The 20,558-nt window shown below is 55.1% G+C and overlaps 9 protein-coding genes across 9 annotated transcripts; 5 read left to right on the plus strand and 4 right to left on the minus strand.

Moving 5' to 3' along the window:
• Positions 1 to 729: 729 nt before the first annotated feature.
• On the minus strand, positions 730 to 1,600 carry CONPUDRAFT_165067 (uncharacterized protein). Its single transcript, XM_007769940.1, has 2 exons — positions 852 to 1,600; positions 730 to 797 (listed from the first exon to the last, which is right to left on the minus strand). Exon 1 carries the CDS (start codon positions 1,480 to 1,482, stop codon positions 928 to 930), a length of 555 nt encoding a protein of 184 aa, XP_007768130.1. The 5' UTR covers positions 1,483 to 1,600; the 3' UTR covers positions 730 to 797; positions 852 to 927.
• Positions 1,601 to 2,207: 607 nt separating this feature from the next.
• On the plus strand, positions 2,208 to 3,276 carry CONPUDRAFT_123467 (uncharacterized protein; the record flags this gene model as incomplete). The annotated part of the gene is made up of 6 exons (XM_007769941.1): positions 2,208 to 2,528; positions 2,555 to 2,691; positions 2,751 to 2,828; positions 2,884 to 3,040; positions 3,095 to 3,145; positions 3,202 to 3,276. The coding sequence occupies exons 1-6, from the start codon at positions 2,232 to 2,234 to the stop codon at positions 3,274 to 3,276; spliced, it is 795 nt and encodes a 264-aa protein (XP_007768131.1). The 5' UTR covers positions 2,208 to 2,231.
• Positions 3,277 to 3,365: 89 nt separating this feature from the next.
• Positions 3,366 to 3,947, minus strand: CONPUDRAFT_123471 (bola-like protein). The gene is made up of 3 exons (XM_007769942.1): positions 3,747 to 3,947; positions 3,566 to 3,693; positions 3,366 to 3,515 (listed from the first exon to the last, which is right to left on the minus strand). Exons 1-3 carry the CDS (start codon positions 3,928 to 3,930, stop codon positions 3,495 to 3,497), a joined length of 333 nt encoding a protein of 110 aa, XP_007768132.1. The 5' UTR covers positions 3,931 to 3,947; the 3' UTR covers positions 3,366 to 3,494.
• Positions 3,948 to 4,039: 92 nt separating this feature from the next.
• Positions 4,040 to 5,825, plus strand: CONPUDRAFT_81963 (electron transfer protein 1). The gene is made up of 4 exons (XM_007769615.1): positions 4,040 to 4,568; positions 4,628 to 5,118; positions 5,170 to 5,354; positions 5,406 to 5,825. The coding sequence occupies exons 1-4, from the start codon at positions 4,099 to 4,101 to the stop codon at positions 5,712 to 5,714; spliced, it is 1,455 nt and encodes a 484-aa protein (XP_007767805.1). The 5' UTR covers positions 4,040 to 4,098; the 3' UTR covers positions 5,715 to 5,825.
• A 231-nt stretch (positions 5,826 to 6,056) lies between these two features.
• Positions 6,057 to 11,634, plus strand: CONPUDRAFT_165070 (uncharacterized protein; the record flags this gene model as incomplete). The annotated part of the gene is made up of 10 exons (XM_007769943.1): positions 6,057 to 7,959; positions 8,056 to 8,972; positions 9,024 to 9,308; positions 9,364 to 9,726; positions 10,049 to 10,150; positions 10,206 to 10,352; positions 10,541 to 10,644; positions 10,793 to 10,881; positions 10,945 to 11,145; positions 11,264 to 11,634. 10 exons carry the CDS (start codon positions 6,057 to 6,059, stop codon positions 11,569 to 11,571), a joined length of 4,419 nt encoding a protein of 1,472 aa, XP_007768133.1. The 3' UTR covers positions 11,572 to 11,634.
• Positions 11,635 to 11,836: 202 nt separating this feature from the next.
• On the minus strand, positions 11,837 to 12,744 carry CONPUDRAFT_103706 (uncharacterized protein; the record flags this gene model as incomplete). The annotated part of the gene is made up of 4 exons (XM_007769944.1): positions 11,837 to 12,141; positions 12,194 to 12,286; positions 12,382 to 12,516; positions 12,612 to 12,744. Coding segments are annotated over 4 exons (481 nt in total), but the record flags the coding sequence as incomplete, so codon positions are not given.
• A 567-nt stretch (positions 12,745 to 13,311) lies between these two features.
• On the plus strand, positions 13,312 to 16,585 carry CONPUDRAFT_54256 (uncharacterized protein; the record flags this gene model as incomplete). The annotated part of the gene is made up of 12 exons (XM_007769183.1): positions 13,312 to 13,676; positions 13,754 to 14,180; positions 14,234 to 14,309; positions 14,358 to 15,013; positions 15,066 to 15,487; positions 15,538 to 15,572; positions 15,619 to 15,656; positions 15,707 to 15,774; positions 15,822 to 15,843; positions 15,897 to 16,090; positions 16,146 to 16,154; positions 16,231 to 16,585. The coding sequence occupies 12 exons, from the start codon at positions 13,312 to 13,314 to the stop codon at positions 16,583 to 16,585; spliced, it is 2,667 nt and encodes an 888-aa protein (XP_007767373.1).
• A 703-nt stretch (positions 16,586 to 17,288) lies between these two features.
• Positions 17,289 to 18,711, plus strand: CONPUDRAFT_89905 (carbohydrate-binding module family 48 protein; the record flags this gene model as incomplete). Its single annotated transcript, XM_007769945.1, has 4 exons — positions 17,289 to 17,320; positions 17,391 to 17,439; positions 17,507 to 17,974; positions 18,031 to 18,711. 4 exons carry the CDS (start codon positions 17,289 to 17,291, stop codon positions 18,709 to 18,711), a joined length of 1,230 nt encoding a protein of 409 aa, XP_007768135.1.
• A 100-nt stretch (positions 18,712 to 18,811) lies between these two features.
• On the minus strand, positions 18,812 to 20,450 carry CONPUDRAFT_53698 (EF Tu GTP binding domain-containing protein; the record flags this gene model as incomplete). Its single annotated transcript, XM_007769132.1, has 5 exons — positions 18,812 to 19,154; positions 19,207 to 19,307; positions 19,364 to 19,563; positions 19,615 to 19,788; positions 19,850 to 20,450. 5 exons carry the CDS (start codon positions 20,448 to 20,450, stop codon positions 18,812 to 18,814), a joined length of 1,419 nt encoding a protein of 472 aa, XP_007767322.1.
• Between the last annotated feature and the right edge of the window lie 108 nt (positions 20,451 to 20,558).

Below are 20,558 nucleotides of genomic sequence, written 5' to 3' on the forward strand. Positions count from 1 at the left end.
TTTCGGTTATTTGGATGACGACGGAAAAAGTATCAGGACGCAGGGTGTCAGGAGATAGCTGGATAGTATTGAGTTATGGTCAGAAATGGATAACTTAACCCAAGACGTCAGCCACAACCGCCCGTAATGATGGAGCATTCGGGAGGCGTAGTTTGGAGTAAAGGCGCAGGTGCAACAGATTCCGAGAATTCGTACGTCCTAGAAAGCTTTTGGTCAATGGACATAGCATGAGATGCATGTCGAGTGTCTGCATGCTAAGAGCTGATAAAAGGGTTAGTGAACGCGCGCGTGACGTGATTCGAGTTCACATTTCTCGTTTCTGACCCAGGCCTGATGAGATAAACCAGTGATCGTGCATACTTTCGAGGGTCCGCTTCTCCCATTCAGTGCTGATGAGAGCCATGCCTTCCTCCCTGAGATATTGTGAGCTACCAATGGCGACAAATGATGTTACGAAACACTTACGACCAACGAGTGCCGTGTAAAATCGTTGTTCCAGACCTTGACAAAAACCTAGCGATCACCGCGTTTCTCAGAACGCTATCACACACGGATCACGCCAAGAACATTCATATGGATATCCATTCATGTGTTATAACTACAAGCAGTGGGAGTTCGTATCAGTAAATAATGGCATTAAACAAGAAGACTTCATCCAGAGTCCAGTTGATGCTGCAAAACTCGGGGGGCATGAAAGTCGTAGGTAGCGCATTCGTCGAGTTGTATAGGGTATGGGTACTCGTACATCGAGAACGGAGTTAATAACCTGCAAAATAGAGCGATATCCAAAAATAATACTGTTCCTGCGTTCAGCGGATGCGACTCAAAGCATTCAAAAGCAAGGTACTCACATACTGAAGGAGGTATGTATGCGACCTCCGGCAACCCCTTTTGCCAGGAAACCCGCCAATCACTGTATGGTCGCCATCATGCGCACCCCAGGGCTTCATAAATCAGGTCCCAGTCGATGATATCGTCGGAGGGAGAAGGTGGTTCCGGTGATGGATGCGGAAGAGGAAGCGAAGCTGGCTCTGATGGTGAGAGCGCTTCCCGACCTTCCATGGCATTAAGCGAAACGTTGACGGATAGTGGTGGCAGGGGTGGGAGAGGTCGGACGAATGATGTTCGTCTGGCAGGGGAGTCTGGGGGTGTTGGGAGCCGGCGAGGGCCTTTTGGTTTCTCTGCCTTGCTCTGACGTCTCTCCTGGGCGACCGAGTAATATGGAGGTGGATCAAGGGAGCACGAGGACCGATGTGACTGGGTCGACTCAGAGTATCTGGAGGACAACGATGATGATGTCGACATCCTCGACAGTCTTGGGCACCAGTCTACAGGTGTTGGCCATTGAGATTCGTGTTCGAGGTCAGGCTTGAGGCTAGAGCGATTGGACGCCCAGCTGCATGGCCGTGGACCATGGGCCTTCATCGTCCGTCTCGAGAACCTGGGTAACGGCGGAAGGTCGTCTTGGGTGGGTGACAACATGGTGGGTGTTGAAGGAGATTGCTTGCTGTGCGATGGATGCGGCTCCGGGGTAAAGACGAGAATTCGAAGCAAGGCAGCGAGGTGGGGGAGTCAGAGTCGTCGAAAGACAAGGAAGCGCAGTGTACGGGCAGTCCAAAAAGCCGGTTCAAGCGATGATGCTTCACAGGGACGCATCTTTCCGAGGAGTAGCACGGACACTGAGTGCATATAGTAAGCGTTGGCTGGGATGTGAAGCCGATGGGAACGAAGAGACGCAAAAATACATCATCGGCCAGTGTCACAGTCATCATCCCATCTGCTCATGCACAGCTCGTCGACATGTCCCGCTGATCACTCGGCTACTTGTCTACAATCCGACTGATCGAGGCTCTACAGCACTGTCCACTCTACTTTGCGAAAACATAGCTGCGAGCAAGAACATATAGCTCATTCGTTTACAGGTCCCAATATATTAGGGCATTATTTGTAATCGTGGGATGGGACCATTGTCATGGCTTTACTAGCCATTGAATTGCCCGCATTCCGCCAGCGGATGCATCTCCGAAGTCCGGCTCCGGCGTTAAAGTTGTCGTCCTTCGCTAACTGCGTGCTCTGAGTTGCCGATAGAGGCACATCACAATATTCCTGTAGGTCCAGACAACTCACAATGATGTCGGATATCTCACACCTCGTCTTGTTGATATATACAGTAGAACTGCGCTGAACGACAAACCATCTCCGCCGAAATCAGCCAAGACGAATTCGAGTGCATGACCTCCTCTCAAGTGCCCAACTCCACACGAACTCCTTCCCCTGATCTGGCGGAGCAAGAGGCGCTTGATGTTATCGATCCACTCAGACACCTCAGGAAACCAGACGACGATGGTGACATCGTACCGAGCCAGCCACCTTCCATCCTCAATGATACCACATGTCTGACGTTCCCCACGTATCCAGTCCAGGCCGGCGAGCATGATCGAGTGACGATCTCGCTGCGCGTTGATGCATCCCCAGGCTGCGGGGGCATCGCATGGCCGGCTGGACAGGCAGGCAGATTTCTGCCATCTGTTATCTGTCGCGCTGACTGTCGTAGGTGCTGTCTGATTACCTTGTTCTGCGGGGCTCCTCCTGGCTCAAAAACCGCCAAGTCCTGGAGCTAGGCAGTGGTACTGGACTAGTTGGCCTTGTCGCAGGAAAGCTCGGCGCAGATGTCCACATCACCGATCAAAAGTACGTTCACATGCTCATCTTTACACTTACGGCGAATGGACCAGGCATCATCCTCGCAGACAATTACTTGACATCATGAACAAAAACGTTGAAATCAATGATCTTCAATCGAGGGTCACAGTGTGCGAGCTGAACTGGTCTGTATGAGCTCGAGCCCCAAGAAAATGTCAACGGCGTTTCATACTATCCTAGGGGGGACAAGCTGCCCGACGTCCCTCGCCCTAGCATCGTCCTGGCCGCGGACTGCGTATACTTCGAGCCTGCATTTCCGCTGCTGGTGCAAACCCTGTGCTCTCTCGGAGATTCAAAGGATGTAGAGATTCTTTTCTGCTATAAAAAGAGACGCAAGGTTCATCTCATAACGATCTGTTACCTGCTGAACTTGGCTGATTACTTCTCACAGGCGGATAAGCGCTTCTTCGCCATGCTTAAGAAGCATTTCACCTGGAAAGAGGTGACGATTTATGGTTCAGTCCAAGTGGCAAGCACACTGACCTCATTCTTACGTAGGTCATGGATGATCCAAACCGAGACGTATACTCTCGAGAGGCTATCTCCCTTCTGACATTGAGCAGAAAGCTGTGACAGAAGCCGTCATAAGCGCAACATGCGCGGAAGGATTTGATTTTGTGCGCGCTGATGGATAGGTCCTTTTCTTAGAGAGGGTATATTGGGCACTTTTAGGGAGAGTAGGGTCTGGGATTAAAGGCAAGTAATATTTCAAGGCGCTGAGCGTCCATAGAACACTGTGACGTAGATGCATTTTGGGCTTTTGGCATACCTTGTCGGGAATATTCGTGAAGCTATGGGACCTCAGTCTTAATCTGCGAGTCGCCGTCAGAATAACTCGAAGGGAAAGCGGCTGGGTGCCGACCTGAAGACCGTGGATGCCTTCAATCTCCGCCTTCAAGGTTTGTGTGACCAGGCGATGCTGCTTAATGATCGACAGCCCTTTGAAGGATTCACTGGCTATCTTGATAGCATAGAATGTACCACAGCCGCCTGCGCTGGCAGTGTCAAAGTATATACGCCGATGTCATGACTGGTTTGCATACCAGACACGTCTTGTACCGCTAAGTCCGTCGGAGAGAATTTCTCCAGCAGCTTGTTGTGGATATTACGCTCGCCGTCTGAGAGTTCGCGCGTGTGTTGGGTATCCAGCGATGGCGACGGTGTGCTATACAAGCGGAGGGCCGCAGGCCTAGCGAGTTGTAGCCTCCTGCTTACGAGGGCAAACATGGTCAGGTTGTAGGAGGAGCGTGGTCGGCTCTCGGAACCGGAAGAGAACGCGACTTTACTAATAATAATCGGCCCGTCGTTCGCCGCTCTCAAGCCTACAACGCCACCAGGCCAGTCGACCTTCTAGCTAACAGCAAGGCAGCGTGCAAACGCGCCGTCTCTCCTCGCATGTCCATCCTTGGCGGCGCCCTCTCCGCGCTGAGCCGCCCAGCACTGCGTGGCTCGTTCCAGCCACTCTCAAACGGCCTGTGTCGGAACCTCCGAGCTAACATTGCAAGCCGGTTAACGCTGGGAGCGTCGCGTTTTATATCGCGTTCCGCGACCTCGAATATCAAACCACAGCATCTTCCCGGCCTTCGGAAACCCCTCGAGTCTCGGTTCTTCTCCGCCAACGGCACCTTCGCGCCTGCAGAGGCCTCGCTTGCGCCCACCCTCGCTCCTCCGGCTGTAGGCCGTTGGCTCTTAGCATCTTCCGCACTTGTCTTTGGAGTTATCGTTGTTGGTGGTGTGACTAGACTTACAGAGTCTGGGCTTAGCATAACGGAGTGGCGGCCGATTACTGGAGTGCTTCCACCGTTATCGTTGGAGGAATGGACGGCCGAGTTCGAGAAGTATCAGGCAACTCCGGAATTCAAACTGTGCGTATATCCTAATCTCAATAAGTGTTACCAAATAACATTCTATGATTTGTGCTTAGGCTCAACCACTCGATCACGCTCGATGAATTCAAGAAGATCTTTTTCTGGGAATGGAGCCACAGGGTCCTGGGACGGGTGATTGGCGTAGGATTCGTCGTTCCGCTCGCGTACTTCGCCTTCCGGAAGAAGCTGTCGCGGTCGATGCCGCTCCAGCTCACCGGGATGGCGCTGCTGTTGGGCGCGCAGGGCTTCCTCGGCTGGTACATGGTCAAGTCTGGACTGGAGGAGTCTATCATGACGACGCCCGGAGCGGTCCCTCGCGTTTCTCAGTACAGGCTGGCTGCTCACCTTGGGACGGCGTTCGTGCTTTATTGCGGCATGTTGGCTTCGGGGCTGGCGGTTATCAAGGACTGGAAGTTTTCCAAGTCGGGTATTTGGAGCGGGTCGAAGACTGTGTCGTGGCAGGAGGTGACCTCGAATCCGGCTGTGAGACGGTTCATGACGAGGTCGAAGCTCTTGACGGGTCTCGTGTTCTTGACTGCCCTTTCTGGTTCGTGGATGTTTGGTTCAACGTGAAGCTCGTGTTAATTTCCTACAACAGGTGCATTTGTTGCTGGCCTTGATGCAGGACTTGTGTACAACGAGTTCCCTTTGATGGGTGGACGTCTTGTACCTCCTACTGATGAACTCTTCGCGACGGCTTATGCCAAAAGCGCGGATGGCTCTGACTTGTGGAGAAACATCTTTGAAAACCCTACAACGGTCCAGTTCAACCACCGAGTTTTGGTGAGTAGTTTTGTATTCCTGTAGAAGTTACGCGACTCATCCGTTATCAAGGCCACTGCTACCTACATTAGCACTTGGCTGCTCTGGGCGCAGAGTAGAAATCCTGCAATGCGTGCCGTGCTGCCTCCTCTTGCTCGTGTGTCTATCAACGCTGCCCTCGCCATGGCCAATGTTCAAGTCCTTCTGGGTCTTGCTACACTTCTCTACATGGTACCCATACCCATCGCAGCATCACATCAAGCTGGCAGTGTCGCATTGCTGAGCACTATGGTTCATCTGCTTGTATCGCTCCGTCGACCTGGTATGGCTGCACGGTGGTGGAGGACTGCAGGAGCTCAGGCGAGCAAGACGAAATCATAGGTTACTTGTTATCTTTTAGTCTGTTTTTTTAGCATGTTAGAATAGTCGTACAACTCCACTCATTACTAGTAACTCTGCATCACTACTTAAAACGCATTAGTTGAAGTAAAGCCTCCAAGAATTATAGAGTCTCCAAGCTAGGAAGCACTCTAAGAAAACCGTGACATGCAACGAGGGCCACCCAATCCAAACCTGATGACTAAGCGACGGTTATTGGTTTTACTCGTGTGCCTTTGGCTTTGAGCGTGTTCCAAGCATTACAAGACTCAAGTGCTAGGAGTTGTCCAACTCGATCCATCGTTCCGGACGTCGACCACGATTGGGTTGTCTGACGCGTAGGCCATGAACAAGAATCCATTCGTGCCGCAGCCAGCGCACACACCTACTCAACCACCCCTTCCTCCTGGACCGCCACCAAACTCTCAGCCAGATTACTCGGGCTACTGGGCAGCGGCAGCAGCAGCTCATCAGCAGCCGGGGCAGGGCGTACCAGGATATAATCCTCAATGGAACGCCCCTCAGGCGGCACCTAGACCTACTCCAGAGCAGAGTGCACTCTATGCAAACTATGGCTATGGCGGTCGGCAAGGTCATCATTGGCAGCAACAGCAGAGAAATCCGCCCGCCCAGCAGCATCCCCATCCATATCCACCCCCTCCACCTGTTGTGCAGCCGCCTCCGCCTCCGCCTCAACAGTACAACCCATATCAGCCTTCGGCGGGATATCATCAACCCTATGTGCCACCCGGGGTTCCTCATCCTCAACATATGATTCCGCCGACTCCGTATCAGCAACCTCATCAGCTGCCGCCTCCTCCTCAGCCATACTACCCGACTCAACCACAGCAAGTTCAACCTCCTCAACACCGACCGAATCTCCACCACACTCCCCCTCAGCACCTTCCTCCCGCGAAGCGGCAGCGATTCGATGGCCCGAACTCTAGTCAGCGACAACTTGGTCCTCCGCCCCCGCAGCCTTCGTTCCAGCCTCCTCCCGCGCCTACTCAGCCCACGTATAATCAGCAGCCTGCGGGTATAAACCAGATTCCGCTTGGGATGGGTAACAAAGGCAATCGGGGAGGGAGCTTCACCCAGCGTGGGCGGGGCGGAAACATGGGGAACAACCGCGGGATGGGAGGATCTCGAGGGGGTCGAGGCGGGAGCACGTATTTGAACGGGCCCGGCGGCGGACGCGGTGGCGGAAGCCAGGGGTCGATGCGTGGGCAAGGTTCTCGTGGTGGGTTTGGCAAGTCGGATTTCCACCGCAGAGGCGGAGGCGGAGGTGGAGGTGGAGGTGGTTCGTTCAACACCGGAGGCCATCAGCACCACTCGGGTGGCTCGTTCCGTGGTGGTCGCTCGTCTGGTGGTCGTCGGCAAGATGGAGGAGGAGGAGGGACGTCCTTTGGTAACAGAGATGGCTCGATGGCCAGCATTGGAAGCAGCGGAAAGAAGGACGAGAATCGCCGGACGCTCACGGATTTCAAGATTGTTGGACTCGAGATGCCTGCGCTTGATTGGCACTGGGGCGTCTTGCCTTCTCCTCCTTCTGACGAGAGTACAGTCAAGAAAGAGGAGAAGGAGACCGATATATCTGCTCTGGACAGCAATGCTTCGTCTTCTACTGCTACTGCTCAAAGTGAAGACATGGACACGGCTGGCGAGGCATCTTCTAGGCAACCTAAGTCTGAGGAAGATGACCACAACCCGGATAACAATGATTTGAATCAACCGGAACCTGCGTCGGATTCAAAGGCAAAGCCTGCGGCGGCTCCGTCGCACCTACCTGTAGCTCCAGCTGCAGCATCTTCTGCGACGGATGCTTTGAACCCGCCTCCCTCTCGTATCCGCATCTACTTCCACACGCCGGTCTCCGCCGATGACTCGCATCCCATAGCCCAGTCTTTCGTTTGGTCTTCCGATACGCGTAAGGGCAAGCGCAAGAAGTCCGAAGATGATGATGGAGATCTCGAGGAAGGTCGGGAGAGGCCGCCCCCGCCTCAACCGCACGGCAGTGGCATGAGCGATGATGGAACCGGGCGGGGAAGTCTTGCGCCAAGTGTAGCGGAGACAGCTAGCGAAGGCGACTGGCTGATGGCCGCCATCGTTGAAGATGAAAGCCACGCTGATGGTGAAGGAGAAAGAGTCGACGAAGAATACAGCGATCTTCAGATCGATTCGACCCAGCACACGCACGTTCCAGACAGCGCTGAGGAAACGCGCCCGACCGAACCAAGTGGTGAGCATGGTGAGTGTTGTTCTCAGCTCATGCAGCTCTCCCGGTGTTGAGCACCAATGTTGCATTCGTCTTTATCCGTTTGGCGGGCTAATCTATGTTCCAAAGGGTTGGGTCTGGCTACTGTTGAGAATCGTGATCTTCCTGTGGATGTTGCTCCCGTGGAGCCAGCTGGCATCCTTGCGGAAAAGTCTGAGTCTTCATCTGCGAAGATTGATGAGAATGCGTCGCTTGCCGATAGCATACATGCGGAGGTTAGGAGAGGACTAGAGGATGTGCTGGAACATGCACCTCTAACGGCTGGCGGGGACGATGTCAAGGACTCAGGCCCACTTCCGTCATTTTCAGTGGATGCCTCTGCGCCGTGCGCCTCTTCTGCAGAGCACACGAGCCCTGTTGCAGAGAACGTGGAGACACGCGCTTCTACCCCCGTTGCTCCTTCTCAAAACGTGTCCGCTCCTGAGGGAACTGTCGCTGACCTTGATGACTCTTCCGCGCAGGTTATATTGCCTACCAAAAGGCCACTTCAGCTGTCCGCATCGCTTGCGTCAACCGTCCTCAACGACGAAGAGGACAACGACGAGACTCAAAGGCAATCTCCTCCGCATGAAGAAATTGCGACGCAAATCGCTGAGGATTCCACCATCCCTTCCAAAGAGGATAAAGCCTATGGCAACGAAGGAGAGAATTATCACGATTTCAACCACGATCAAGATCATCTCCCAGAGCCACCCGCTTCCCCAACTTCGAATACACTGTTGTCGACCTCGTCTGGATCAACATATGGCGGAGATCCACCTTCGTCTCAGCCGCCTGCTTCGCAAGTACCAGATGCGGCGGTAGCGAAGACCCAAGGCGAGCGAGCACCGAGTGCCAACCGACTGTCGATATCATACGCTTCGGGAACGAGACGACTTGTGGTGGATGCGGAAGTCGTGGAATCTTTGAAAGTGTTCCGCTCCGAAGGCAGGATTGAGGTCCATTTCGAGTTGCAGAAGGATGCAGAAGGGCTAAAGGGCGTACTGGTAAACAATTGTCTTTTCAAACAGTTTCTTGAGTCCACTGACTGTCCCTAGGTCGAAGGTTACTCTGAAGAGACGAAGGCTTATCTTCCATTATCCTCCTTGCCGGTAGAGCCTACGGATGACATGACAATTCCTTCATTCTCGAAAGCCACGCTTCCCACCAAGATCACCCTCCTTGCGCACCTTGAAGTTGAGCGACCGCTGTCGGAGCCCAAGTGGGTGAAGTCAGGAGACGTGCGCGAGTGGCTTAAGAGCATGTTTGGACGCATGTTTTGGGCAGCAGGTGATGCGGCTGATGGATGGGAGAAGAAGATTGAGGTCGTCGACCCTGATCCGGTACGTGTCTTGCGCAGTAATGCGAACCTTCTTCGTTCTCATCTTGCGTTATTAGCCGCCGACTATATGGACGGTGCTGGACTCATGGGCCACGAACTCATCTGTCGGAACGCAGACAGAGCGTCAGCGCTTTATCAAGACGCATATGACAGAGCCAGACAACATTCTGGAGGTGCTCCTGCGGTTGGTCCGAGGGGAGCGCGCAACACCGTTTTCGCACCAGGCAACACCTGCGATTGCCGCGTCGGGCGTGTCGGGGCCGCTGCTGTCTGCGTTGACTGAAAACACCGTGCATGGTGCTCAGCAGACGCACGTCTCGCTCGCCGTGTTGGCCCTGTTCAAGATGGGTGTCGAGTTCGGGGGGCGTTCCGGTGGCGACAAGGGGCGCGCTGAGGCAGAAGAGCGGATGGGCGAGATTGTCCGCTGCTTGCCGTCCCATTTGGTGCACAAGAGTCTTGATGGCATGTTCAAAGAGTGGAGGGCGGAGAAGAAGGGGACCCGGTAGAGCGTTGTCGGAAAAGTACTTAAGTGTTGTTTCTCGACTCTTGAATTGGGCTTTGTCTAGCTTGGGGACTGTGGTTGATACATGCATTGTTCAGAGATTTGCAATTTTCTTACGCTACCCATCACTTGCATCATAGACTTAAGTACTGTAGATTCGGACTGTCCGTTTTGCATGGTTATAATGGGCAATTCCTCGTAATACAAAATGCTTGACAAGTTGACCCTTTGCTTGTCAGATGCGCACGTGCTCGGCTATCGCCGAGAGGACAGGGCGCAGTTGTGCAGAGATAGAACGCGTCACCGCGAGTGCGTGTACCCATTCACTCTCCTCCACCATGGTGCGTTTCCCGAACAGATTATACTTGTAGCATGCAACTGACTACAGTGGCGTAGTTCCGAAACACGTACGACTCCGACAACACAGTCTTCTCGCCGCAGGGACGACTGCATCAGGTCGAGTATGCGCTCGAGGCCGTCAAGCAGGGGTCTGCCGCGGTTGGTCTACGGTCAAAAACCCATGCTGTCCTTCTCGCACTCAAGGTGAGCACATGCTGGCTCAGTCATTATATTGGGCTCAGGATACGAGTTATCTGACTTGTTTGTCTGACTGCTCGATGTCTCTGGGTGACGCGTACGCGTATGAATGATCTGTTGTACTTCCAAACGATCGGCGTTCTCCTCTGTTACCCAACTCCAATCGACTCGTCCGTGTATGAAATGAATCGCAGCGCTCGACAGGGGAGCTTGCATCGTATCAGCAGAAGATGTTTCGGATAGACGACCATGTCGGCATTGCGATCGCGGGGCTTACGTCGGACGCGCGTGTGTTGAGGTACGCGTCACTCTTAGATGAGCGCTTGTGTGGCGATCGCTGACAGACTCTTGAATCTCAATTGATCTGTGCTTCCTGCCTATCGTTTTCCTGCCACTCGCTATGTCTGTCTGGACTTGGATCTATCATGTGTATGTGCGACATGTAGCAACTTCATGCGTCAGCAAGCCATGTCATCTCGTATGGCCTTCAACCGCCCGATGCCTGTTGGACGGTTGGTTTCCTCGATCGCTGACAGTGCGTGGTTTCCGTCATCTTCCTCTAGACGGTCATCGTATGTCTGATTCCGCCACTCCGCAGAGGCACAGGTGAACACCCAGGAGTACGGCAGGCGGCCATACGGTGTCGGTTTCCTGGTAGTCGGACATGACCAAGGCGGCCCACATCTCTATGAATTCTCTCCTTCTGGCAACTCGTACGAGTACTTTGCTATGTCTATCGGCGCTCGGAGCCAGAGCGCGAAGACGTATCTGGAGAAGCACTATGAGAGCTTTGTTGATTGTGAGTGTTCTTCGGTGCTAGACCATTTGACATCTTGTTCGTTGCATGGTCATTTTACCATTCCACACACTATGTGCGTAGTAGCAAGTGCATGTGCTCACATTTCCCTACCTTGAAGGTGATCTCGAGACCTTGATCAAGCACGGCCTCCATGCACTGCGCGAGACGCTACAGCAGGACAAGGAGCTGACGATAAACAACACGTCGATCGGGATCGTTGGACCTACGGGTCAGCACGAGAAGCCGCAGGCACGGGGCACCGAGGGGTCGTTCCGGATGCTCGAGGGCGAAGACATCGAGGTGTACCTTCGGACCATGGAGAGCAAGGAGGAGCCCGCCCCCGCTGCCGTACCTGCTGCTGATGCATCTGAGGAGAGTGGTACAGGGGCCACGGGAGGGGACGAGGATGTGCAGATGGCGGGATAGAATAAACCTTTGAATGTACTTTGTACCACGTCATCCAATAGCTTTCCTATCACCAGTTTTATTACCTTTCGTTGAGGAACGGTCAAGGTGTTTGCAACCTGTAGGGGTGCCGAGGGGTGCGGTCGTACTAAGATTTTCGTCAACTTGGCCGTGTTCTGGGTCTGTGTTGGGTTTCCGGCGGCAACTTATTCTTGACACATGTCACTTGAAGTCAATTCCTATCGGATGTTGTTGACATTTGGACGACGAAAGACTAGCAGCTAGGGCTCATTATATTTATAGATGCCAGTGTATAACGACAATTTGAGAAAGTACGTATGAGTATGATACATTGCGAGGTAAAGCTACAATACGGAAGCATTATGGTGCCTAAGGAGGAGAATCCGATAGCAGGACGTAAAAAACAAATGTGTGTGCGTGCTTGTGAAGTGTTCGAGGTCCGAACAAGCATTAGTGGAAGTCATTGTTGCGACTGGGCATCGCGCCTGCAGGAGAGGATATATGCGTGTTGGTTGTGTCCTCAGTCTGAGTAGACGAACGGAGATCTTGCAGTTTGCTGTCCCGAAGACGCTGTCACAAGGTGAATGAATATTCCAGTAATCTCGGAGCGGTCTAGACTCACGGCGTTTTCGTCCTTCTCGGCGGCGAGCTGATCGACGTGCTGGCGGACCGAAACGGAATGCTGCTTGGCTCTGGAGACTTGTTGCTGTCTTGTCTGGATACGGGCGAAAGATGTATCAGCCGGCTATCGACAAGAGGGAGGGAGCGAGGAGATTCGAGGGTAGACAGCGGATATCAATGAAGACTTGCCTGGAGGTCGGCTTCGGAGCTGTGAAGGCCTGATACGGCGACGTCGTGGTTGTGGGTAGCCTTGTGGAGCAGCTTGGCAGCATCCGCTTCTTTCTTTTCCGATTTGTGCATGGATTTCTCGGCTTTGGACTCTGCCTGTGGAACGAGATCGTGGGGTTAGTGACGGTTCAGGAACACGTCAAGAGGCAACACGGGACAGCGTGGAAGCGCGGATTGCAGAGCTCACTCACCTTGGCAGCCTTCGTCTCCGACTTCCCAACCGCGTTCAGGTCTTTGACGGCGTGTTGGAGTCTTTTCTCTTCTGTCTGAGCCTCTTTCTGGAGTTCCTTCTCGATCTTCTGGACGGTAGCGGGCGACGTCATGGTGGTGAAATGAGGCTTTGGTACGATGGATATGTGATTAATATGGGTAGTGGAAACGAGGGAGGCAGTTTATATAGGTAACATTGGAAATTCGATCTGACCCCTATTAGGTTTCACGATGATGCAACCGTCCACGATGAGCTCAGTCTTGTCCAGCCTTGTTCAAAATGTATTGCCAAATCCCATTTTTCGGGGTATTGTCTCCATGCTACAAGAGTAAGGTGCCTTGGTCGACTACGCCCACATTCGCTACCAACATACACACTCTTTTCTCTCTGCTCGACGCAAGCGAGGGCGGTGACGAGTTGTCGACGAGCCGACTGCGTGGGTCGGTGAGCTTGCTTCTATTTACAGTGGAGCGTCGATTAACGCCGGAAGAAGTGCCGAAGTTATCGAAGAAATGACCGAAAGTGATATTGAGACCGCTTGCACGCGGATTCGCCACCCAAATCCCCCAGCCGGTCCCTCCTCCTCCTCCATCCTCCTTCACCACTACGCCAGCAGCACTTTGGCTCTTTCCTGCAACTCCTCTGACTCCCTCCGCCCACAGGCAAGTCAGGTCAACCTTATGGAGGACTTTGACAAACGCCAATCAAATCCAAATCCTTCCAATACCGGTCATAATGAGGTAGACCTGTCTCTCGACCTTCCTGCCGGACACAATCTCCACCGTCAAGATACCGACAAGATACCTCCTTCGGCTAAGCCGACCGTCCACTACCCGGACCAGCTCGCAGGCGACCCTTCTCCCGGCCTCTATTTCAACAGCCCGCCCGCCCACTCACGTGCTCCAAGTCTCGCCGGTACCGACGATGAGGATTTCGAGCAGGACGATTTTGACTGGAGCGGCGACGAGGAGCTGGAGGAGGAGGAGGCAAAGTTTGAGAAACGCGCCGGTGTCAAGGTCTACCGCCGTCGCTGGGGACCCCTCAGGTCCGTCTTTCCTCTCCCTCTCTCCCGCCCGGGCGCCCTGTCTCATCGTGTGCGCTTGGACGCGTCATTAATCACAGGGTGTTCACCTTCCTTTTCTCGACACTTATTGGTTCCGTCTTGCTTGCTGGTATCATCGCCACGCCTGCTATCCTTGTCAACTACTACTGGTACCTGCCTGACCCGACGCCGCATCGCCGTTATGTCAAGGCTAACATTGAGGCGTGGCTTTTCTGGGCGGCGGCGAACATCGTCATTTCCTGGGGCCTTGCTATGATCGTGGACGTCGTTCCTGTCTTTACGCGTTTCGCCATTTCGCTCTCGTGGGGCCACGTTTCGGAAGAGATGAAGAACCACATCGAGCTGTACGACTCCATCAAGGGGACGTTCAAGCCTCTGCTTTACGCTGCCGAGGCCTGGCTCAGCTGGGTTATCATCTTCGCCAACATCTACGAGCTCCATAATATGGATCCTGACGTGGCCAGCTGGGCTTCTTACACTGACAGGGTTTGTTAGATTCCATAACACGGTCAAGATAGTAGTGACAGACGTTCCCGCAGCTTTATCAAGTCATCGAGTTCCTCTTTTTCTTTGCGCTGGTCATATGCGTTCAAAAGATGCTGTCCCATGCTATTGGTGTGTACTGAGACTTCGCCAGCTCCGTTTCACTCATTGTTACTTTAGCGTTTGCGTTCCATCGCACTGCGTACAAGGAACGTCTTGACGAGGTCCATGTCGCTCTCAGGGCCATTGAGACGCTTCGCAACTACAAGCCTAAACTTCGCCATCGCCCCAACAAATCCGGAGGTGGCCATACCCCGATGTTCTCGTTCGGCGGAATGATGACGCCCTTTTCGGAGAAAGAGCACTTTGACTTTGTATCGAACAAACTCCGCAGTGCCAGTCCCGCAGCCACGGATATCAGCGACGCCGAAGCCGACGTCGAGGACGGCGGCGAGCCCTCCAAGAAGGGCAAGGGCAAGAAGCGCCCGGACAGCCGTGGGCTCGCGACGACTCCCACGCTGCGCCTGAACGACAGTCCCACTGGCACGCCCGCCTCGGAGAACCCGGAGTTCGCGGCGGGTGGCTCGCCGGTTTCACCGCTGCAGTCGCCGAAGGAGAAGGCGGTAGCGCTGGCGGCGGGGGGCACGCACAAGTACCCGCCGACGCCGCCGTCGCGCCGGCGTTCGGCGGATAACCATGATGAGGAGGCGAATGCGGTGAGGCAGGCTGCGAAGGCGATCAGGTCGGCGGTGTTGCATGATGCTCGTAATGTGAAGGGCAAGGAGGCGGACATTAGCGGTGCGATTTTTGGTGTTGGATCTAACCGGGAGGCCAAGGTGAGTGGTTGCAGAGGAGGGCTCACAATGTGACTAACGGTGTGGATATCAGCGTCTTGCGCGTGCGATCTACAACACCTTCCGCGATCGCAAGCGCCGGTACCTGATCGCGAAGGACTTTGAGCGCGCATTCCCGAGCGAGGAGGCCGCGCGGCAGGCGTTCCGCGTGTTCGACCGGGACAACAACGGCGACATCCAGCGCGCGGAGATCAAGTCGACGCTGCTGAACGTGTACAAGGAGCGGCGGTTCCTGTCGCGCTCGATGCGCGACGCGGGCGTTGCGCTGCGCACGCTGGACAATCTGCTGCTGTTCTTCGCGCTCGTGATCTTGTTCTTTATCTCGCTCAGCATTTTTGGGGTGAATGTGACGAAGAGCCTGACGAGTGTGTATTCGCTGGGGATCGCGGCGAGTTTTGTGTTTAAGAATGCGGCGAGCAATGCGTTCGATGCGATCATGTTTCTCTTTGTTACTCAGTGCGTTGTGTTTTTGCATCATGCGTATTTTGTTGTTGACTTTTATCTAGCCCTTTTGATACCGGAGACAGGGTGTTTATCAACCGTACGTCCAACGCTCATCTCTTTAGCGTTTTTCTAAATTATTGCAGAGGAAAATCTGGTGGTCAAGAAGATGGGTCTGTTTGCGGTATGTTGTTATTCAGAATGCTGAACACTTGTACTCAGTAGGTATGACAGACCGTGTTCGCGCGCATCGACGGGACGGAAACGTACTATTTCAACAGCCAGCTGTTCACCCAGTTCATGTATGTCGTTTCTTTGCAGTTACTTGGCGGTACTGATATTCTTGTAGCACGAACGTCCGCCGAAGCGATGTAAGTCCACTTATGGCTCATGAAAAGCTCTAATCTCATCAAGTGTTGTGTAGAAAATGGCCGAATATGTGACGCTTAACGTCGCCTGGCGCACTCCGCAAGAAAAGCTGGATGAGCTTGTCAAGTGCATCAACGACTGGCTTGCGAGGGAGGAGAACCGCTGGTTCCAGCCCTCGACGGGTCTTACGCCCCAGGCGATTGTGTTCCAGAGACATTATACGCTCTCGATGACTATCCCGCATAACTCGTGTGTCTTTTCAGTCAATCTTGCTTGTCAGGAAAAACTGATCTCTGTTGTATAGGAACTGGCAGTAAGTACTCGATGCGGATATGATTGCATATCTGCGTCTCTACTGAGAAACGATATGCTCACCACCGACGTTACAGGGACTGGGGCCTCAAGAACGCCGCGCACACCGCCTTCCAGGTCGCCGTGCAGTACTACTGCAACAAGCTGGGGATCACCGCGTACGAGTCGCCCATGCCCATCGTGTTCGCGGACCCGCAGACGGGGCGGTACCAGCCCCGGGACTGGGGCCGGCCCGAGGCGGACAAGGGCTCCGACGCAGCGTCGACGACGTCGGTGCAGGAGCAGCCGCGGGAGGACTCGGAGCGGCCGCCTGTGCCGAAGACGATTCTGGGGTTTACGCCGCCGGACGACAGTACGGTGCATCTGACGCGGGCGCGCAAGAGCCGGAGGGACGCGGCGCTGCGCACGGCCGGGGGAGGCGGGGATGGGTGATAGAGGAGATGTCGGTGGATCAAGGAAGGATTGTGGAGGATATCCTTGCGTTGGGATACCTGGCCTCGTGTGCGGATACCTGGAGTCGTGGTGCTGGGATGGAAGGAACAGGGCGCGGTGCGCATAATAGAAGGCTGGCGGCTCCGTGGGCTGTGGCGAGAACGAAGATAGATGCTGCAGGCTCGGAGGAGAACTTGCAACGTGCCCGTGCGTGCGTGGCTGTTCGAGCTGATTATCAGACACTAGTGTGTACACTTGGCATAGAAAAGTACATACGCGTGTTGTTTCGCATAATCAAAAACGGGGCGGTGCGCCCGACTGGGATCGTGTTCGCATCTGATCGTCGGTCTGGGCAGGCGGATTGTGAGTGCTGCAACGTTGGTTTCATAAAGATAAATGGTTCCGTGGAAACAGATTTGACAAGGTTTTGACAGGGGGACGTCGCGTTGGCCGCCTCGTGTCTGCATCGTGTTGCTCGGTTCAGCCATAACGCCTGCCACTGCAGACTGAATAATGTAACCTTCGCAAACCCACGGACTTTGTACCAGCGCTTCACAGGTCGTATAAATATGCTGTCGTTCTTTGCGCCCTTCAAGTTTTCTCTTTGTCTGTTTCTGCTCAACCACCCTTGTACGCCTCCCAACTTTCAATACCCCCCTATCCCGTAGTGCTGGCTGCTACTTCAAGACTATCACGAATAACGATGACTACCATGCACGAAGTTTCTTTCACCTGGTCAGCTCATATCTGGCTCTGTGACCCCACAAGTGACTTTGCTGACAAAACCTTGTGCATGGGTCCACAGGCCCCACACCAATGCGCGCGACGTTGTCCTCACGGGTACATTCGACAAGGTGAGCAGCAGCAGCCGAGCCCACCGACCGAATGTGACTGACTGATCGATGTATTGGATTCTAACAGTGGTCCCGCTCCATACACATGAGCCGCACCGGCGGCGGCTACGAGAGCCGCGTGGCCGTGCCCTGGGGCGAAAAGGTCGCATACAAGTTCATCGTCGACGGGCGGTGGACGACGAGCGACCAGCAGCCGACCGAGCGGGACCGCGCGGGAAACCTGAACAACGTATACCATGCGCCCCAGCCTGCTCCTGCTCCTGAGCCCGTGATGGTGGAGGAGAAGGAGGTGCAGGCGGACCCGGTGTCGCCGACAGATGCAGAGTACTCGACCCCGCACTCTGGAGCTTCTGACGCTGGCGTCGTCGTTCCAGAGGAGACGGAGAGCACCGAGCCTGAAGCTGAAGCTGAAGCCGAGGCTGACGGTCTCACTCCCGACACGCCGATCCTCGTCGAAGAGCCCGAGACGATCGCCGAGGCCGTCGACGACATTCGACGCACGGACGACGCTGAGCCCGCCGTTACCGTTCCCGAGGTAGGCATAGATACGATCTCGAGAAGAACCAGTCAAGACTGACACCCGTTGCGCAGGAAACGAGCACTACGGCCCAGGAGGCTGCGAGTACCGCCGCGGTCGCCCCGACAGCCCCCATCGCCATCGTTCCCCTCCTGCCACTGACAGAGCAGCCCCCCGCCTACGCGCGCGAATCCAGACCCGCCACCGACCCGGTAACGTCGCCCCCCGTCGAGATCGTTGCGACGGCCGAGCGGGCCCATATCCCAGTCGACGAGGTCATCCCCACTGTACCCTCCAAAGAGGACGCAGAGGACCCATCCACGCCCCCTGCCGAGGCAGCGATCGCAGCAGAGAAGAGCAACAGCTTGCCACCCGCCCCTGGGATACCACCGCCCAGCGAAAAGAACAAACAAGACACCGCCCGCACTCGATCGCCCACGACCGAGAAGCAGCCGCCCGCATCCCTGTCGGCGCCCAGCTCGCCCGCGGGCAAAACAGGCAGCCGTCTCAGCAGCATGCGCCTCACGCTGCCCCGGCACAAGCGCCAGGCGTCGCTCGCCGCCTCGACCTCGCAGACGTCCGAGGACGGCACGCTCTCGACGGCGGACAACAGCCCCCCCGGCTCGCGGTTCGGCACGGTCAGCGGGTCGCCGTCCAAGCGCCGTTCCATCTTCACCAAGATCAAGGACGCCTTCTCGGACAAGGACAAGAAGGAGCAAAAGTCGCGCGCGAGGCGCGAGGCCACGATGTCGTGATAAACACCCCCTGACACGCTCTAGCTTTCCTATGTAGATCTCACTTGTTTTCGACGCTCTGTTTGTTCTAGTCGCATTGGCTTTCTCTATATCCCTGTATTTATACTCGCTCTAGACTACGCGGTTCACATGCATTGCGGAACATTGCTGTAACACTTTTTGTTTCTGGAATCGAACGTGTATGAAAGTCTCCAAGTCTCACGCAATCAGGAAAGAATGTCAAGCACGATGCCTGTCCAACGGTCAGACATGAAGAAGCACATCGATCAGACAGCTCACCGGCACTGATCGTCTCCCCTCCGCGCCGGATGAGAATACGACCCATGTCCTTGTTTGCGGCGAACGTCTCGAGCGGCATAGGCTTCGTCGACGCAGTGGGCCCTGAAAGCGTACCAGCGCGCAGGCTGATTTCGACTTCGGCGGAGACGCCTTTTGCGAGGACACTGGGATCGTGAATCAGGATCGACATCAATGAAAAAGAGCTGGTGGGCTTACCGTGGATTCTTCTTGGCCACGACACCAGTCGCGCGGTCCAGTGTTGCGACCAGCTTTGAGATGGTAGCTGGCACATCTCGCGAATGATGAAAGATCTCCACCTGTATAACGTTGGTCAGCCCGACTACCTTTCAAACACGATAAATACAATACATACGGAAGCGCCAGCCGTGATAGGCAGCTGTATATCAAACACGATTATCCGCGCCGAGAACGTCACCGCGAGCGGGACAACGTCGTTCGCCGGACAGAGCACACTCCCCACATTGAGATGGATCGGATCGATGCTCGTCAGGTACATCGTCACGTTCGCGCCTGCAGCAGCCCACGGAACAGAGTTCTCCTCGACGTCAATCGCTAAATGTCATGTTTAGGAAATCACAAAATTCTGAAATGGACGACACGTACTCCTCACAATCGCAGACTCGTCGCCGGGGAGCACGCGAACACGCTCGCCCACCTGCACGACGCCGCCGCATATCCGACCCGTGACGCCGACACCGCTACCTTGGCCCTTGAAAACATTGGACAGAGGCAGCCGTAACGGCGAGTTGATGTCTCGCGCGGGCGGCTCCAGCTTGTCTAGGATGGTCCGAAATCAAATCAAACCAGATAACAACAACATAAAAAGAACACCCTATACCAAGCAAATCCACCAACGTAGGTCCCTTGTACCACACCGACAACGCCTTCCCCTCCTCGCTCTCCCGATCCACAAGGTTCACGCCCAGGATCGCGCCCACGGGCACAAACGCCGTCTTGGCCGGCGCAAACCCAGACTGCACCAAAAACGGGCGGAGCAGCGCGCATATCTCCTCGTACCGCGCACGGGCCCACCCAACCTGGTCGAGCTTGTTCACAGCAACGACAACCTGCGCGACACCGAGACTGCGCACGAGCACAAGGTGCTCGCGCGTCTGCCCGCCGCGCTCAAAGCCCGCCTCGAACTCGCCCGTCGTCGCGTCCACGACGAGCAGCGCGCAGTCCGCCTGCGCCGCGCCCGAGATCATGTTCGGGATAAAGTCCCTGTGCCCCGGCGCGTCGAGCACCGTCACCTGCCGGTGCGCCGTCGCGAGCGCCTTTTGCGCGATGTCCATCGTGATCCCCCGGCTCCGCTCCTCCTGCGTGTTGTCCATCTCCCACGCCCACCCGAAGCTGCTCTTCCCCGCCTTGCTGCTCTCGCGCTGGTTCGACATCCGCGTCTTCTCGTCGACGTGGTCGAGCTCGTACAGCAGCCGGCCCATCAGCGTCGACTTGCCAGCGTCGACGTGTCCTTTTCCCAACTAGTCAGCCCGTCGATCGAACAATGCCAGACGGTCTCACCAATGACAACCAAACTAACCGCCACCCGC

This window comes from Coniophora puteana (genome assembly GCF_000271625.1).
Source record: "Coniophora puteana RWD-64-598 SS2 unplaced genomic scaffold CONPUscaffold_5, whole genome shotgun sequence".
NCBI classification, from domain to species: Eukaryota; Fungi; Basidiomycota; class Agaricomycetes; order Boletales; family Coniophoraceae; genus Coniophora; species Coniophora puteana.

Bases quoted from the DNA above. Each gene is read 5' to 3' on its own strand.
- CONPUDRAFT_165067 (XM_007769940.1), bottom strand. From the start codon at position 1,482: ATGTTGTCACCCACCCAAGACGACCTTCCGCCGTTACCCAGGTTCTCG.
- CONPUDRAFT_123471 (XM_007769942.1), bottom strand. From the start codon at position 3,930: ATGTTTGCCCTCGTAAGCAGGAGGCTACAACTCGCTAGGCCTGCGGCC. The intron at 3,694-3,746 runs GTATGCAAACCA...CTGCCAGCGCAG, and splicing joins AGCGGTACAAGACGTGTCTG to GCGGCTGTGGTACATTCTAT. The intron at 3,516-3,565 runs GTCGGCACCCAG...GGCGACTCGCAG, and splicing joins AAGGCATCCACGGTCTTCAG to ATTAAGACTGAGGTCCCATA.
- CONPUDRAFT_81963 (XM_007769615.1), top strand. From the start codon at position 4,099: ATGTCCATCCTTGGCGGCGCCCTCTCCGCGCTGAGCCGCCCAGCACTG. The intron at 5,119-5,169 runs GTTCGTGGATGT...TTCCTACAACAG, and splicing joins GTTCTTGACTGCCCTTTCTG to GTGCATTTGTTGCTGGCCTT. The intron at 5,355-5,405 runs GTGAGTAGTTTT...TCCGTTATCAAG, and splicing joins AGTTCAACCACCGAGTTTTG to GCCACTGCTACCTACATTAG.